The sequence below is a fragment of the Lissotriton helveticus genome, chromosome 4_1 (assembly GCF_964261635.1).
Source record: "Lissotriton helveticus chromosome 4_1, aLisHel1.1, whole genome shotgun sequence".
NCBI classification, from domain to species: domain Eukaryota; kingdom Metazoa; phylum Chordata; class Amphibia; order Caudata; family Salamandridae; genus Lissotriton; species Lissotriton helveticus.
Window position 1 is genome coordinate 2,042,858,523 of NC_136063.1, and position 19,093 is coordinate 2,042,877,615.

The 19,093-nt window shown below is 43.5% G+C and overlaps 1 protein-coding gene across 5 annotated transcripts in view; it reads left to right on the plus strand.

Moving 5' to 3' along the window:
- Positions 1-19,093, plus strand: part of LOC144829498 (uncharacterized) — a 458,194-nt gene that overhangs the window by 362,505 nt on the left and 76,596 nt on the right. For all 5 annotated transcript variants that reach the window (XR_013610683.1, XM_078688691.1, XM_078688692.1 and 2 more), the window contains 2 exons: positions 9,610-9,634; positions 12,056-12,246. Coding sequence is in view for 4 of the 5 variants with exons in the window: in XM_078688691.1 (XP_078544817.1) it covers positions 9,610-9,634; positions 12,056-12,246 (216 nt within the window). In the remaining variant the exon portion in view is untranslated. The remainder of the gene's footprint in view (positions 1-9,609; positions 9,635-12,055; positions 12,247-19,093) is intronic.

The following is a 19,093-nucleotide window of genomic DNA, read 5'->3' on the forward strand; positions in this document are numbered from 1 at the left end:
GGGCCAGCGGCTCTTAGTATCCCAGTCACCAAATCTAAGGTCCTTCCGTACTTTCCTATTTTTAATCTGGCCTTAAAACCCAAACCGAAAACTATCGGGACAAGCACGACTCAGGTGTGCAATAAGGATACCACAGAAAACATGGGGCTACCGATACAGGGTACGGCCGTGGGAACATCCCCGGCTCTGGGAGTCAGCGAACTACTCTCCACATCGGCAACGTGTGGATCTCTAATAAACAAAAATAAAGGAATTGCTACCCATGATCTTGGCCTTGGGAGCCAGAACAATACTGCACAGCCTGCAGTAGCAACGCCAGGCGTTCAGAACAGCCAAATTAATGGCCAGGGACTGGCAAAAGTATTGAAAGGAGAACTTCAAATTGTATCAGAGGGCGTAGTGAAGGGCTGTACCATGTGCCACATGCCAGAAGTTCCAACCAAAGACTGTGTGGACTCTTCGACACAAAGACAGAGGCCTTTTCAGCCCCATTGTATATATGCCCCGGGTGCGAAAGGCCATCAGGAGGGGAACAATTACTCAACTGAAGCACGACCTCAACAACTGAAGGTGCTTGCATCCTCAAGCGAATTAGCAAGGAGTCATAACCATCAAAGTCCGGAAAAAGATGCTGAACTTGTCTTCTTCCCTCATTACGCCCACAAGGGCCCACATGACATCCTCAACAGAAAAAATCTTATTCGGCTACTCAATAACGTTCCAGCGCTGTCTGGGGTCAATTCTTTAGACCTTACCTCCGTCATGTTTTCCTCAATACCAGGCAAAGGGGACTCGGAGGCAACCGTAACTACGTGGTCCCGGGAATCTACAAGGGATGCAATCTTTGGCGAAGCCAGCACATTTGAAAACTGGGGCATAGAAGTGTGGGTGCCTACACAACAAAAATATCCACACGTTCTCCTTCCAGCGGCCACCGCGAGGCAGCATATTAGCGTACTGAAGGGGTCCAGGGGCGCAACTCACGCCTGGCTCCCAGAAGCAACGAAAGTGGACAATTTCATAAACATCTCTTGTAACAATAACCATCGCCTGGTGAGCTGCAAATTTAGCCGCCCTGTCCATGTTACCGACAATCCCCACGGGCATCCTCACAGAGAGCCCGCAAACACATCTGCCTGGCAGTGCTCCTCCTTAGGGGAAGTCAACTGGTCAGAACATAATGTAACCATTACCTCCTGGAATGTGGCTGGGCTAAAGTCAACGATCGCCTCTAAATCAGCCGTGGAATATCTGAACAAAAGTGACATCATTTGTCTACAGGAGACTTGGTCTCTAGCCCCAACACCTCTCCTCGGCTATTATGAACTTTTTCAACCAGCTACTCAGGCCTACTCTCATGGAAGACCCTCTGGGGGTCTCTCTATTTTCATCAAGCATAGGTGTAAGATAGCGGCTACCCCCATCCATCGGAACTTAATGACAGGGCAGACTGTTCTAATTACCGGCCTCTCATCCCCAGGCAGGGCCTTTTCTTTGCTGCTAATCAACTGTTACCATAATTCTATGAAAACCACAAAAGTAACTGCTACAGAGCTACTGATCAAACATCTGGAAGAACTGTTACTGGAATTTGCATCCGCAGAGGTTCTGTTATTAGGGGACTTTAACATCAAAGATCTGGTCACCAATGCCCGCCCAGCCATCAGATCCAAAGAGCAAGAAGTCATGATAACTTTTTTAATTAATCATAACTTATGCTCAGCAAAGCAAATTAGAATGGAACAGAATCCTGGGACTCATTTTCCACCAACTTTTAGGAACATCTCGACAATAGACTACATTTTCCTTTCACCGTTACTGGGAAATAAACTAACCAGGATGGAAATTCCTCCACGTCATGAGTGACCATAACCCCTTAACGGTAACAATGCAACTGCTAGCGCCAGCCGCCGCCGAAATAACAATGGTGGGGCACTCAACGCTGGCTGAACTCCACACAGCAGTCAGAAGAATCAAATGGGATACATCAGGTTCTGCCAAAGTGGGCGCTTGGCTTACAGGAGAAACTCCTAATTTCAGGCACAACTCTATCACTGACCTACATCATCGGTGGGATGACGCCATTATTAAATTGCAAGATCTCTTATTAGGTCCCAAGCCTCAACATAAATTCCATGGGCTACGCCCGAACCGGACCTATGACCCAGAGCTAGCCACCAAAAGGAATGCCCTAAGGAGGGCCGAGCGCCTGCACAAATTGAACGGCACAGAGCACTCTGCCAACAACATGGCTCTGCTGCGCAAGGCCTTCAGAAAATCAGCATGGGCTGCCAAGAGACTAAAAGAACAGAACGAGTGGCTAAAAATATTCGCCCTGCTAAGGGGCAAAAACTTGTCCCAGTTCTGGAACTACATGAACAAGCTCCGCTCGTCTAATATCAATAGAGGGAACGCAGTCCGCGAAGAAGACTGGGCCCAGCATGTAACCCAATTATACTGCTGTGACACGGCGGATCCCGTGGTGATCGAACTAAGAGATCGCGTCGATCACACCCGGACAGAAATCCATGAGCTGACCTCTGCAGCTGAAGTCTCCAAATTTCTGAAGGCCATGAAAAATGATGGGGCACCCGGGCCCAACGGTCTTCCTGCAGGGGTATTCAAATGTGCTCTGGAGGAGTGGGCCGCACTTCTTGCCTCACTTTATAACAATGTGTTTACGACCTGTCAGCTATCAGACTCATGGCTAGGTTCGATCTTATGCCCCATATTTAAGAAAGGAGACCCCACGCTCCCAGCCAACTATCGACTTATTGCTCTATTAGATCTTGAGGCGAAGGCATATGCCCGGTGTCTTCTTAAGCTCTTAGAAGATTGGGTAGCAGAAAATAACATCCTACCCTACTTCCAAACAGGGTTTCGCTCCTCGGCTTCCACCGTAGATAACATCACAACCTTGGCCTTTCTGAGTCAACAGGCAGCACAAAAAACCATCTCCCACTATACTGCTGCTTCATAGACTACAGCGCAGCCTTTGACAAAGTGTCTCGCGAGATTCTATGGAGGAATCTGGCCAAATGGGGGATTCCACAGAGCCTGCTAGGAGCACTTATCTCCTTGCATAAGAACACTTGGGTGCTAATTAAAACTGGCCCAAAGACAGTCTCCAGAAAAATTGCTATCGGAGACGGCTTGAAGCAAGGCTGTGTTCTCGCCCCTCTTTTGTTTAATCTTTACACTGCTGACCTGGGAACATATCTGGAGAAGAGCAACCTCCTACCACCAAAGCTGGGCATTGCAAAAAGAAATCTGCACATTTTACAATACGCCGATGATATTGTCATAATGGATCAGACAAAATCGGGGCTCCAACGAGCGCTAAGTAAGCTCCATACATACAATACCGCCAATGCACTAAAAATTAATCAAGAAAAGACCAAGGTCATGATATTCGGAAGCTGCAAGAACAAGAGAAGTCTAAGGTGGCAAATTGGGCCCGCAAAGATCAACCCAACACCAAAATACAATTACTTGGGAGTATGGTTCTGCGAGACTTCTAGACCAACAGCTCACTTAGCCGCCTTGAAAAAAAGAGCAGGTGCAATAACATACTCCCTGACTCGACTGAATCAGTCTCTGAGCAGCCCTTCCGCAGAACCCATTTTGAAGGTTATTAAAGCTACACTACTCCCTGCCTTAAACTACGGGCATCAGGCCTTCCCTGGTGCTTGCTCTGCTATTTTTGACCACGCCCAAGTTTCCATCTATAAAAAAATCTTTCTTTTTTTTCCTCTTTTTCTCTGAGTTTTATATAGCGCGAACTAGAACCGAACCGAATCAGTTATCAGAGCGCTTTACATAGCACCAGTTACGTTACATGAGGACACACTTTCATTTTTTTAGGCACGGGGAGATTAAGTGATTTGCCCAGAATCACAGGGGTTTTTTTTTTGGCGTCGTTACCGAGACTCGAACCCAGATCCCCAGGTCCGAGGTCGAGCGCCTTAGCCGTTAGGCCAACCCCTCTCCCCTTTCACCTTCCGAAATTTATTCAGAGGGCAAGACTACTTCTAGAGCTGGGCCTACAAAAACAGTCCATCTACTGTGAGGCAGACACTTTGAAATATTTCATAAGGTCACTAAAAGCTGCAGACACCACCCTAAAATTCCGCTTAAAAGAGATCTTCACCAGCCCTGGAAATCCATGGAACCGTCAGATTACAAAGGCCATTAAATCGCTAGAGATTGACAACTCACTGCTGACTTCAGACACTATTCCATACTCAGTCTGGAAAAAAGTCATCAATAAGCAGGTGAAACTAATCTCCTATCGGATGGACTTCCAGGCCTTAAATACACCTACTGCTCTGCTATCCCTGAATGCCTCATACCAGCCTGGGGTACCGCAATTCTATCTGCTGGAAAACCTGAACGCAGTGGCACGGAAGAACATAATGTTCGTGCGCCTCCTAGGCCTGTGTTCTACGGCCACTTACAGATGGGCCCCCTCAAAGGAGGGGGGGACGTGCAGACTGTGCACATACCACACAAAATCATGGCCGCATCTTTTGTGCTGTTGCCCTTTATGGATGCCCCCAGAAGATCACTTTTAAAACCCATATTTTTAAAATGGGGCATTAGGTCATGCTGGGAGGCGACGGCCCTGTGCTTTACCTCCACAGACATTCAAGCGCTCGCTAGGATTGGAAAGTTTGTGAGACTCCTGGTTAATCTCTTTTCACCCTCCCCGGCCCCAGCGCTGCCTGTCCCTCCATCTCAAAAACTTATTACAGACTTTTTTGGCCCCCTGGTTTAGCACCTCCTGTCTTAATCCTTTTATTTCTGGGCTAAAGCAATAATGTAATAACACTGGTAACTATAAGATTGTTTTTATACGTATAGACTTTTTAAAACTGACAGTGTATCCCGCCAGTTTCGTTCCTTAATGTGATAACTGTGCCCAATGTCGATATTTTATAGCAATGGTTTTAATTAACTGCGCTAACCAAATAAACTTTAACTTGAACCATACCAGCAACACCTGGCTGTAGGTTTGACAGAAGTGAGAAGACAAATTAGAGCGAGAGGGAGAGAATGAGATGGTGGAGAATTGAGAAGAAGAGAAAGAAGGGTAGACAAAGAGAATGATGAGGGAAAACAAACTAAGAACAGGAAAGAACAAGCATTGGCATAGCTAATAGATCTCGCCTTTGGGACCTTATAAGTGTTTAGCGAGAGCTAATGGCTTTGCTAATGTGTCTAAGCCATGTTTTAGAGCAGTGTGGCTTGGGTGTAGCATGTTGCAGAGTTATAATAAAAGAGTGTTCTAAGCATTTTTATTACCTTATTTATAGGGCTGGGCGTAGTTTGCGAAGTAGCGCTACGCGCATCTACGCGAAGTGCATTTTGCACTACGCGAGCTACGCATAGCACTCCACGAACTGCGTAGTACCCTGTTAGCACTGTGCAAGATGCCGTTTTCAATGATTGCACAGTGCGGACAAGCATCCGGCACTATGCAATCATTGCAAACGGCATCTTGCACAGTGCGAGCTGTAGTTTTCTGCCGCTCGAGTAGATTTTTACTCGAGCTGCAGCTTTCTCAACGTGGACTAGTAGTTTCTCATCGCGAGCGGTCGCGAGCATACGCCACCACTCGCAATGAGAAACCTGACCTCCCCGCGTTGAGAATCTCGCCGGGAGGTTTATTTTCCACGCTTGTGATCAGCAACTTGATGTTGCTGATCGCAAACGAGGAAAAAGTCTCGCTGGGATGTAATTTTGCTTGCTTGCAGTCGCCAACTTGAAGTTGAGGACCGCGATCAAGCAAAAAATGGCCGCTGCACTACGCGTGTTCACACTGTGCTACGTGCAGTTTGCGTAGAGCGAAGTAGCGCAAACTTCGCAAACTACGCGAGTGCCATTTATATATAGGACGATATTATGTATAACTGAACGACTTATTAAAAAAGCGAACATGAAAGTAGCGCTTCACTGGCAAACTTTGTAAAGTGGAGCTAATGTACGTGGTTGTGAATAAAACCAACCTGGCCACTTTGCAGCCACTCTATCTTGCTTTATTTAATTAATTTATTTTTCGTATTTTGACATTTTTTTCCTCTCCGTCCCTGAGGCCTGTGGAATCGAAAAATGTCAGAAAAAGACGACATTTCCAGCAAAAGTGTTTATCTTTTTTGGATCCTTTTCCCAGGAGAACAAATAAAGGAAAGGAGAGGAAGAGATGGACTGAGGCTTGGCTTGGACTATTCAGCCCCACTATCCTGATTCTTGGTACGGGTCTTCATAAAGCTACTCAATTAATGTACTCAGAGGGAAGAAAACGTGACCTCTGCTTTAGAAAAGTATAATGTATGGATGAATCCTCCGCGGACTGCGCCTCCCCGCCATTAATATCTACTCGATCACAGAACACAGAGTGGCGTGAACGTGCTGGCAGCCAGATGTTATCGGCACAGGCCCTCGTTCTAAAGTCCCAGCTGAAACCCGAGTGGTTGATGAGACTAGCTAAGCAGTTGTACCTTTGACCCGCTTGCATTAAACCTGCCCAATCAAGTTAAGCTTAGTATAAACGCTGTTTTCCCCAGTCCCTCATGACTTCAGCGGTGAGAAGAAGCTGAATAAGCCTAAACATTTTTAACAGCAATCTTGTCTTACAACACCACGGGGACTTGCCTTGTATTAGGGGCTTTATGAAACCATATGGACATGCTGAAAGAATTAAAATCCTGTGAGAAAGGAAAATTGATGGTGACAGTCTGATGTGATGGACATTTCCGGTGTCAACGCAAGCACCCTTGAAAATTCGACTAGCACTGCAGAAGTTGTATGCAAAACCTGTATTTGTCTCACGATGAAAAATAATCTGTTACGTTGACTGGCACATGCCTCCATGATGCCAGCTCCCATATTTCACTACATCCCTCAGCCAACTCCAAATATTATCTATCACATGGAGAATGTCTCGGTTATAGGTATTATATAACCCCTCCCAAGACAACATGCGGACACCTGGTTAAGTGCAAAGAAAGGGTGTTGAAAGAACTCACCCGCTCCAAATATTATCAAAAAGAAGTAAGAAATATTTAGGTGTAACAAGGGCGACTATATCACTGCACTGGTGACGTAGGTAGACCGCAGGCGCAAACGGAGACAAATATGTGTAACAAGGGCGACTATATCACTGCACTGGTGACGTAGGTAGACCGCAGGCGCAAACGGAGACAAATATTGTGTACAGAAAAGTGCTAGTCGTCTGCCACGGAGGGAACGATGATCATCGGAGTACACACAGAAACCCCTTTGCCAGCAACTTATTTAGAAGCTTTTAACAAGAATAAACAACATAACAACATTAAGTATTTCAATATATCAAAAACAATACGCTGGAGGGGTGCTAATATTACAACATAAAGTATATATACATGCTCCTTTGTGCGGGAGCAGTGATATGGAGGCCAGAGCAACAGGCAGCAGAATTAACTTTTCCACACTTTACCTGCCACTTTCGTTGAAGTCACATCCGGATGCTTGGGCGGGTATTTCTGAGAAACCAGAATGGCCACCAGGCAGGCGGAAAGGCTGGGAGTGAGGTGGAATCTGAGCGTGGGAGCGCTCAAGAGTGCATGAACGCGATAGTGCCAAGCATGTGTGTATGGGAGAGAGAGATAAAAATCTAGCATCCAATTTCATTGCCTTACTCGAAGATGAGCCGAAACACCACCCAGTGTTCTGCGTCTGCGGTGCAAGCAGAGTACACGCGCCCTTCGGGACCTCCACATCCGGTGCCCACACCGAGCTCAACATTTACCCGGAGCCGCAAACAGGTCTTTTGAAAGCGAGCAGTTATGAGTGCCAAACCCATGGCTGCTAGAGCTTAAACTAGAACCTAGGGATGTGCCGGGAACAATGTGCCTCTGTGCTCCTTCTCTTATGTCGAGGAAGTCCTTTTTATGGAGCCAGCAAGGTTTCTTAGTGGCGCTGAGCAGGTTTGATGATGTGGGCCAGGCACTGTTGACCTGATGCCTACCTGCCTGGGGGCCCTGTGGGGGCAGGCGGTTTATGGGCAGCGGAAAGGTTTACTTTGAATACGTGTCTACTGTGGTTGGCGAGGTGCTGAAAGTTGATTGGACTTTAGGAGCAAGGAGCTTGGAAATTCAGAGTGAAGTCTGGCAGAAATACAAAGTCAGCAGTTGCCCAGAGCCACCATGGTCGGATTGGCACTAAAAGTAGGCCGGGCAATGGCATCAAAATAAACAAGTGGCCCCACGCAAATTGCTTTCCCACCTAATCGGTTTCCCCATGTCCTAAGCAAGCATAAGGATGCTGCTGTCACACCACTTTTAGCCAGCAGATGGCAGCATTGGCTTGACCGTTGTGAATGCGTCTTCAATGTCTGAGCTGAGTTACCCTGAATGGAAATAAGAATAGAACAAGTGGCGGCAAAAGTGAGTGTTTCCCTTGCGGGAGCGAGCAGGGGGCACCATCTGTTTGAAATTTAATGACAAACAGAGGTCACCAAAGCTCGCTCCCACAAGGGAATCGCCCAACGTGCACGCATTGCATTAAAGCAATGCAAAGCGTGCACGTTTTTGGCTTAAAAAGTAAATCGATTGCAAGAGGTCTCCTATGCAGCGCATGCGCGCTGCTTAGGAGAGACCTAAAAAGGGGCGACTAAATAAAGGAAAGGGATCTAATGTAGACTCAAGATAGAAGGGCACACCAACACTACTTCTTCTAAACATTACATCACCTGACATTATATTGGTAAAAGGTAAGTTATATAAAATATATAATGGTAAGGGTTATTTAATGACAAATATTCTGAGTTATTTATTATTTTCAAAAGGACGGGATCTGAGGGTTCTCCCCACTGCCAGAGATGATATAATGTCAGACAGTGAAGTAGAGGCGATGTAGTGGAAGGGGGCCCACATTACACCTCCGCGTACAATCCCTCTTGTCCAGTTCAGTCCTTTCCTCACAGTGCCACGTACAGAGTTATGTTACTTCCTGTGACATCATTCAAGTGATGTCACCTCCTATGACCTCAGTCGTGTCAAAAGTCTTGCCCTGTGACTGAAAATGGCCCACAATTCCCTGGGAAATATGGAAGTTGGCGCCTTTATACCTAGTATCAGAGAAACTAGTAATTAAGACAATCCGGAGCAAACCATGTGAAGTCTGAGGCCATAATAGCAGTATATGTGTTTATATTCACTGATGCACTCTCCCCAGGAGGAGAGGGTTGTTATCACTGAGTCGGATGCACGTGTTGATTGCTAATTGTCTCATCCTGGGAGGCTAGCCTGGCAGCTGTGGCCAGACATCTACTTTGGGATGAGACCGAACTGACAACAATAACTGCAGCAATGTCTGTTATGCCACCAGAAAGCTAGAATGTTCTGGATAAGTTGCCCGAGCTTCTATTATAGTTTGGGTCAGTGGGATTAAATAGTGGGATATTAAATTTGCAAAGGCATCTTAAACAACACGAAATGAAACACACAATTTATTTTAGTTTGAATAAATTGCATTGAACAACAATTAGCTACTGTTGTACTCTACATGTAAAACGTGCAATGTACTATTTAAGTTGCAATATTCAACAGTTTGTTTCTTTTGTTACAGCTTCTCTCTCGTTTCTTGCAAAGTTGTAAGTATCAAAGGGATTTGTAATTTGATTTGCCTGTAAAAATAAGTTTAAACCCAGTGTTTGAGATGTATTGTATGATCTTCAGTTCAAGAAGCCGGTTGAACGACAAAAATTCGCAGCCTTTTGTACAAAGGAGATTCTGCACATTTGTGCAAAAAGATCCTTACTACATGTGTTTTTGGCTGGTGAACAGTGTGCATCTCAAAACTGATTGTGAGATATTTCCACTGAAACAATTTCAAAGAATTGAATGCATAGATTCTTTATTGAGATTAAAAGTACTCATTTTTGTGATCTGCGTTACTCAAAGTCCAACTCTTTCTTACTTCTGAAACAGAAATTTCGGTACACAATAAGCAAATACATTCCTGCAATGGTGAACCCACTCAACCATTAAGGGCTTTTTACAAAGAGGTGGCCAATTTCAGAAGCTGAAGCAAGGATCATGTAGACAGAAGGCCAAGCTTGAGCAGAGCGTTGCACTGTGACAAGGAAGAGTAGGACTAGGAGTAATGAAGGTTTCCTCTGCGGCCATTATTCTCACCTAGTCCTTCTAATTGTAATGTCATCAGGAGATAGACCCTCTTCTTGAGTGGTGCCCAGGTTTCCCGGCGCTTGCATGAGCAGGGCCCTGTATGCTCCAAGTGGTTTTGAGACTTGCAATGCACATATTGCAATTCTTTAATAATCTATAGCATCAGTGGGTTTGAAATTGGACTCCCTCCTAGCAATTTACAATGAAATGTATTAATGTTAGGTGACCCCAGTTCCAGTGGCAAACTATTGAATGGACAACACCACTCGAATTCTGGTTACATTGATGGATGCGGCCTACATTATAGCTAGTTTAGGCAGATCTTGCCTTGTGTATCAAGCACCATGTTTTGTAGTCTTGGGTATTGACTTATCAAATGAGTGTGTGCTTGGAGTTGTGATCTTAGATTATTTCAATTGAACTTGTTTGACTAACACACCTGATAAGATGCTTTGTGAAAGGATAATCCCAGATAGGGTATAATGCTGTCCAGTGTATATTGAGTGATCCGGCATCCTTAATTGCGTCAAATACTAATAAGATTCAGGCACTCGATTGCAGTGCAGGATAAGTAGGAATATACCAAACAGACCAGGGAAGGAATATGCATGCAAAGTTGTACAGCAGTGTTACCTTAGAGTGCATGGACAGTGAAGTATTCCATTTGCAAGCAGACATGACTCATGCCAGGAAGGGGGCAAGGTTTGCATGGGTAGGGGTACTACACTCGTCCCTCAACTTCTTAATTTCATCCACTTACGTGGTGTCATCCCACCACTAATGACGCATCCATTTATCTTTCCAAACACCTTTACATTAGTCCATCTGTACATTGTGTGTGTTCACGCGCACGCCTCTTTATATGGCTATATATTCTGTCTCTATCTTCATAGTTACCTGTAAGTTTCTTGGATAACGTATGTATGTCAGTCTGTCTACATAGGTGCTTAAATACCCGTAGTCAGTAGTGTGCATATGCTGAGAATTGAATGGCCACCACTTTCTCCTCAAGTGGGATTTCCCCTGCAGAGCGTGTACAGCTTGATCCTGCATCTCCCCATAGCCTCTGATGTACCTATTTTCCCCTCCAAGACTCGTTGATGTGGCAATCATTCCATCCATCACTTTGCCATGTTACCCATTCCACCATCCATGTGTGTCCATATGTATTGTATGCGACTGTATGCTTGTCAAACAGTGGTTTGTTGTCTGTGTTTTTCTTGGTATATATGTATGTGTTTTGCATTTCTGAAGCAGGTGTACAGCCACGAGTGCTGGTTTGTCTTGTGTTCTGTGTGCCTGATGCTTTCTTTTTTGTGTAATTGTCTGATAGCCTGTGTACATTGGTGCCACTGTGTCAGTTCACCTTTATGTACGAGTATCTTTGTTTCTCTTTGTGTGAAAGTGTACTTGTCCAACTGTTCGTCTTCATCGATGCCTCTCCGATTTGATCTGTGTGCTTAGGTGTCCGCCTGTCTTTTGGTCTATGTGCGTGGGTACCTTTTATGTCCGTTCCTGTCCCTGTGTGCCACAGTCTTTTGTACTTTGCACGTTTGGTGCTATATACGAATGCTGATCTCTGGTTTGGGTGTTTATAGATATGTGTCTCCGTGTTCCTTAGTGTAATAATGTCTGCTATGCGGATGGCTATAACGAAAATGTGTAACTTCTTGTATGCTGTGTGATTCTAGGTACAAGTGCTGCACAAAAAACAAACCTGCCTTTGGCAATGCGTATTATTATATCTGTTCATAATAATCCAGTTATCGAAAGTGCAGCAGATCTTAAATCGGTGAGGAAATATTTTGCTTCCAGAATGTGAAAAATGCAAACTCTATCATGGATGCATGCAACTGATTTGATAGTTTTAATAACATTCTTTACAGCACAGGAATCCAGAATGACCTATTTGATAAAGTGGATGAAATGATCAGTGAAGGGGAACTTATCTCCTCTATCGACCGTCTGAGGGAGACACTGTGGCCCGATGGACAGCCTGCGCCACCGATTCCCACCCGATCCCCAGAAGAGAAGGAGGACACCAGATTAAAAGCAGAGAAGCAGCTTCTGAATTTATGTATGTATTACATTGTTGTAACTGTGTAGTCTCCATAGTTTTGTTTATTTGCTGGGATGGTGATTAGCTTTGTTCCACAATGTATTCATGAATGGATAATGTTCGGGTTAGTGGTTGTGAGAAATTGGGTTGTTGGTTGGAGGGGGTGTATACCCTCTTCTAACAGCCACAATATCTGTCAGGATGAAACATTCCTTAAATGAACCTCTGCTGAACCCTCCGGTAGCTTGGCAAAAAAGCTGTCAGGCTTAACTTAGAGGCAATGTATAAAGTATTTATGCAGCACACAAACAGTAATAAAGTGACAGCACAAGACTAATAACCACGGGCCCGATTCACAGAACTAACTTAAGACAAAATCCTAAACTTACTATCATTTTGGTATTCACAGAAGCCACTAACTCATTTCGGTATTCACAGAAGTTAGGAGTCCTAACTTTAGGACTCCTAAATGCCTTCTGTGAATACCGAAAGTCTTAAAGTTAGGTTTTTTCTCAGTTTAGGAGTAGTTAAGTTAGGAGTCCTAAACTGAGAAAAATCCTAACTTTGAGACTTTCGGTATTCACAGAAGGCATTTAGGAGTCCTAAAGTTAGGAGTCCTAAGTTCTGTGAATACCAAAATGAGTGTAAATACCAAAATGAACAAGTGCCTTCTGTGAATACCAATATGGTAGTAAGTTTAGGATTTTGTCTTAAGTTAGTTCTGTGAATCGGGCCCACACACATTTAGAAAAATAGAGTGCATGGTAATAAATTATTTGACACCAAAACAACAAACATCCAATTAGTAGAACCAGAGATATGCAATTTTAACAGACCCTAAAATAGCAAAGCGATAACAATGGTTATCTGGTCATGCCAGACAGGGACAAAATTACAAGTTCATGGAGCATGGGCTGTTTACATTTACCAAGTTAGTCCAACTAAGAAATGTACTTTCAATCCTAGTTGCTGAGTGTTACGTCGCACAGCAGTGGTTCCAAGGAGCTGCGAGGGCAGCGATGCGGGCTTGCGTCAAGGCTGAGTCGGTTTTGAGGAGAGGCCTCGAGGTCCGCGTCGAGGAGGCATCGTGCGTGCAGCAGTGGTTCTGATGAGCTGTGCAGGCTGCGATTAGGGCTTGTGTCAAGGCTGCATTGCCATGCATAGTTTCTGATGAGGTGTTGCGTCGAGGTTTTTCGGGCTTGCGTCGCACTGCGTTGGCTCTGGTGAGACCACAGCTGGGCTGGCAGGGCACCTTCCAGTTCTTCTTACTCGGGCAGCAGAGCAGCACAACAGTCCTCCTCCTGAGTCTTCCACAGGACTAGAAGTATATTGAAGAGTTAAATCTGAGGGTTCACTATTCATACTTGATGCCACTTTGAAGTGGAAGGAACTTCTAGAGTCCTCTCCCTTCAGAGGGTTCTTGAATATCCCCCTTCTTAGCCTTGGCCACAGCTTGGCTGGAGGCACAAAAGACTAGTGTGAAATGTTTAGTGAGTGTGCTAAGGTAGAGTCTTTGTGATGTGCAATTATGGCATGTGACAGCTTTTCCCCTACCCCCATTAGGTAAGAGGTGACCCATCCTGACCCCACCCATCACCCCTTTGTCTCACTGCCTAGTAGAAATACACATGGGCCAACTATCAGCTACACCTAGTCATGTGACCCAGGATACAGGCTGCAGGCAACAAATGGTTGGGACAAGAAAATGCCAACTTTCTAAAAGTGCCATTTTCAGAATTGTGACTTAAAATACTTTTATCATTAAAGAAGGTTTTAAAATACAATTCTTTATAGACCAAACTTGACTTTCCTGCCTGTTCCCAATTGAAAGTTACAAGAGGGTAGCACTCAGACTTGAGAAATGTCCTCCGGGCTCCTCAAAACGTCCTTATAATAAGGTTTCTAACTGTTCATGTAGCGTAAATAAACAAGTTCAACTGTAGATGATATTCACATTTTTAATCTTGTATTCTTAATGCATCTCGTTGTATTCACAAGTATACATTCTGTATTGGCGTGTCAGTTCATGAATGCACTCAATTGTCCCAATGCATTTCGGCATATAAAACGTGCCTTCTTCTGGGGACACATTCTGTCAACAAAGAAAAAATATATGTAGGTATTCCCTAAGTTTTTGATGAGTTACAATACTAATTAAAGCATAAAACCATGCGATTTACCGGTAGTATGGGGGTGTGCCCTCGTGTTTCATTGAAGAGACTATTAAAGTTACGTGTCCAATAGTGCTTATATAGAGTGAAAGACCCGTGGTTGACATAACGTGTGGAAAGAACGTGATAACAAACGTTCAGTAAAAACTAGTAAATGAATGCCTAAACAGGTGGTAGTTGATAAAGCATGCGAGAGGTACGCAAGGAATCTGTAGTGAAATGTCAATGCGGGTGTAAAAACCGCCATGCATTCGAGGTGCTCTAAGTGAAGTCCATGCTGTTTACAAAGACGCGAAGGAAAAAAAGGGTGGTTAGAAATTAAATGTGCAGCTTACCGTGACGTGCAGAGAAGTTATTCACACAGGGTGTTACGGTTTTCGACCGGGTTTGTGCGTGACTGAACCCCGGATGTGGTTGAAGCCACTGGTTACGGAGCGACGTAAAATACGTAGTTAAAGGTGCAGAGTGTCGATTAGACGACACAGAAAAAAGACTTCCCGCACTCGGTTAGTTTTTTGAAAACAGAATAGACGATCAGTAAAAAAACGTGAACATGAAAAAAGTAAACAGGGAAAAGAGAATAAGACATAATACGTCCTAATGAATCTACGGGTGAATAACAAAGAGGTAGCATAGGTGAAGATAACTGTAGGGTATGTAGTATAAACTCACTCATTATCAGAGGGATCTGGAAAACAAGGCTACTATTAATGTCAGTACCCTAAAACAATCTATCACTAATTAATTGGCATGGAATAAATCTAATAAGAAATTAAAAAATGTAAATGAAGTCTCATCAAGTTATATCATAATAGGGTATACTCTGGATATGACTGAGCTAGTCACTAAAGCATAATGGGAGCAGTTGGCTGAAAAAACAGCATGTTTACAAGTAACATAAGTATTCGACTCGATCATTAAGACCGTGTGGTTTCATGCTGGACAATGTGAAGATCCAATAATTTTCCCTTCTGAGTAGTTCAATGTGATTATCTTTGCCTTCTTGTTTAGAGACTGTTTCCAACACGCAATATCGTATTTGGCTGATGCCGTGACCAGCTTCCAAGAAATGCTGTGCAACAGATGATTTAGTTTGTTTAGTTCTGATGTTAGACTTATGTTCGTTAAGACGAGTTTTTACTTTCCTTTCCGTCTGTCCAACATAAATTTTGCCGCAAGGGCATTTCAGCATGTAGATGGCGATGGAGGTGTCACAGGTTGCTGTGGCTCTGATTTTGATTTTATTGCCCTTCATGGGATGGTTAATGGTAGTTCCTTGGATTACACTGTTGCAGTGATTACAATTTCTGCAAGGAGTTGTTCCTTTAAATTCAGCGATGGCGCGTTTCGGAGTTTTTAAAAGTTCTCCTAAATTTTTGGCTCTAGTAAAAGCAAAGATAGGATCGTCGACAAAAATCCTGTTGAAATCGGGTTCTATCCTAAGGATCTCCCAGTGTTTCTTGATCTGTTTGAATTTGTTACTCGCTGTAGAATGTTTGGAAAGTACAGTAACAGCCTCTTTTTTGGGTATGGTCGTGTTTGCCAATAACTCATTTCTAGATTTTGTCCCGCATCGTTGTTTGGCCTGCTCGAGGATCTGGTCTGGGTACCCTCGGGTTTTGAATCTTTGTGTGATGGTGTGAGTCTCCTTTTCAGCTCTAATCAATTGACTGTATGGCAAATGGTTTTTTAAGGGTTGTGGGTGGAAGCTTGAATAATGTAGTGTGTTATTTCTGTCGGTGTTCTTGCGGAATAAACTAGTCTTGAATCCAGTGGGGGTGTTGGTGATTTTGACATCCAAAAAGGTTATTGATTCTGTTTGCATTTCGTGGGTGAATTGAATTCGCTGATCAATAGTGTTGAGTTGTAGCAGTTTTTTTTGTAGAATGTGACGTGGACCCTGCCAAATCAAAAAAATATCATCTATGAACCTTACAAACATTCTCAGGTGGTCGGTCCATTTGGGGTTACTGAGGATGTGATCTTCTTCGAATCTATGCATGAAAATATTAGCATAGGCTGGTGCTGCCGAATTGCCCATAGAGGTTCCAGTCATTTGTTGGTACCAATTGTCTTTCCATGTGAAATAACTGTGAAATAGGATGAATTGTAATAGTTCCATTAGCAGAAGTTTCATGTCATTATCCAACTCTGTTCTCAGTAGGCAGTATTCAACAGCTTCGATCCCCATGGTGTGGGGGATAGACGTGTATAAGGATGATACGTCAACAGTACACAGTACTAGATTGCTATGGTCCTCCATTGTCACTTGACTGAGTTTGTTGAGAAAATCTGTAGTATCTCTGATGAACGTGGGTAGAGAGGTGACTATGGGCTGCAGGTATTTATCTAAAAATTTCCCCACTGGATCGTGAATGCTGCCACACGTGGATACTATAGGCCTGCAAGGTGGTGTCTGTAGATTCTTGTGTATTTTGGGAACCAGAAAAAATTTAAAGTTAGCACTTATTAAATATAATACGGTAAGCCAATGTTACCCTATGTTAGAAGCAGGCCTTGCAGTAGTGAAAAACAAATGTAAGACTTTTTCGGGACATGTAAAAGAAAAAAGTACATGCTCCACTTTTTAAATACACTGCACCGTGCCCCATGGACTTTTTAGGACCTACCCTAGGGGTATTTTGTCAGCCATTATTTTGTATTTATTTTCACTCTAAAACTGCACACGCAGGCTGCAATGGAAGGCCTGACACAGGATTAAAGGGTTACTTAAGTGTGTGGCAGTGCTAAAGGCCCACTAGTAGCATTTCATTTATAGGCCCAAGTACATGGGGTACGACTTTACTAGGGGTTTACAAGTATATTAAATGTACCTGTTGGATGTAAGCCAATTTCCCCATGTTTAAAGGAACGAGCACAAGCACTTTAATACTTGTCAGCATTGGTAAAGTGAATAGAGTCCAAAGGCCAACAAAAGCAAAATCAGCAATACGGGAGGATGAAGGCAAAATGTTTGGTGGAAGATCACCCCAAGGCTGACAGGTCGAACTGTGGCCCAGTGCAAGTTTTGTTTTGCATACATGCCATGGCCAACTAGACGCCTAAAGTCAGCATCCCAAGAATGTCCGACGATATGTCTCATGAGGTACAAAACCTTTTTGGGGCAGATCTTCAGACAGTCCCTCTGGAAGTCTAACCCTTTTTATCATGAGGTGGACCTAAAACTAATCAGCAAATATCTGAACACCTACCTCTTCTGATACACTAATATATTTAGCTCCTTCCCCCAAACACATTGTCCAATAAACAATTTGACACCTTTGTTGGTTGTGCCAAAGCCTTACAAAATAAATACATAAAAAAAATCTATGGGAACAATGAATCACATTTTGAAGTCAAAAGCATGTTTGGATAAGCTCAGCATTATTACTTCATATTTTCATTGTAATGGTTGCATCAACTCCAAGAGGGCTTTTCACTGATGTTTGTATTTGCAAGGGCGGCTTATGCTACACTTGTATGTACAGCGTCTGTTTCTGTTCATGTCTGGTTGTATCAAAAAGAACAGAGTAATCCCCCGGAAAGGATACCTTTGTACTTATAATTCTAACTATATATTCCTGTATAGAAATCGATTTTCTTTGCACTTTGGAACCTATGCTTATATCACTGTTTCATGTTACTTTGGCAATTTTTTTTAGTGTACACAATTATGAGTCACAATATTCTACGTTTTCTGTAACGCACAGAATCTACCTTGACATTTTTTGGGGAAAACTTCATGAAGATTGGTCAAACGACACCAAAGTTATAGCCAAGACATGTAATCCTTTAACCAAACTGGTGGTTTCCTTTTATGTTTGTAATCTATAGGTAATACATCACTGTCATGCACAATACCGTCTGGGCCTTCAACTACAACATCACCAAGAATTCTAGAACATTCATCATCATTAGAAATGGTCTCATTTGAAGTTGTTTCAGTATTGTTACTGTCACGATTCCCTGAAATTTCCACATCATCAGAAGCTGTAGACATAGACAACTCATTCACGCCTATATCAGATACTTGACTACTGTCCCTTTTCTTAACCATATCATCCAATCCATCATTGCAAAGGCAATAACCGGAGTGTGACATGGTCACGCTGGGTGCAGAACATTTTGCAATTCTTTTAAGGTTCCAGGCTTTCCCAATCGTCAAACACACAGCATTAGTTAACGCTTGTACAGCTTCAATGAGCTCGTAGAATGACTTTCACCTTTCAGGATCCAACCTGTTTTCTTGACTCAAACCCACTGTCCCAAAGCAATATTGCAATTCTTCCATGTTTTTTTTTTATAACAAATTTTATTGAGTTTTGCGGTGCATGACGGGCAATGCCCAATACATATATTTTGGATACAGTATATATGAGATGGTACCAATTATGTCTGAACAATAGTATCGCTTGTGAACGTACAGGCCAACAACTAAACTTGGCACAGGTTGCATCATGTTCCACTACAAGAAATGTCCATATAAACATATGTAGATGATGAAATGACTAACCGTACAGTTGTATGATTTACACTGATTATATTGCCTGGTTTAAGGAGGGTCTAGGGATGGCAGGGGAGGCAGGTCTATACTCCGGTAGGTTGTCCAGCGAGATCAAACGTTACTGTGTTTTTGTGGACAGCCACGCGCCTGGTACACAGCAATCCCGGCCCCAAGCACCTGTCCATGGCCT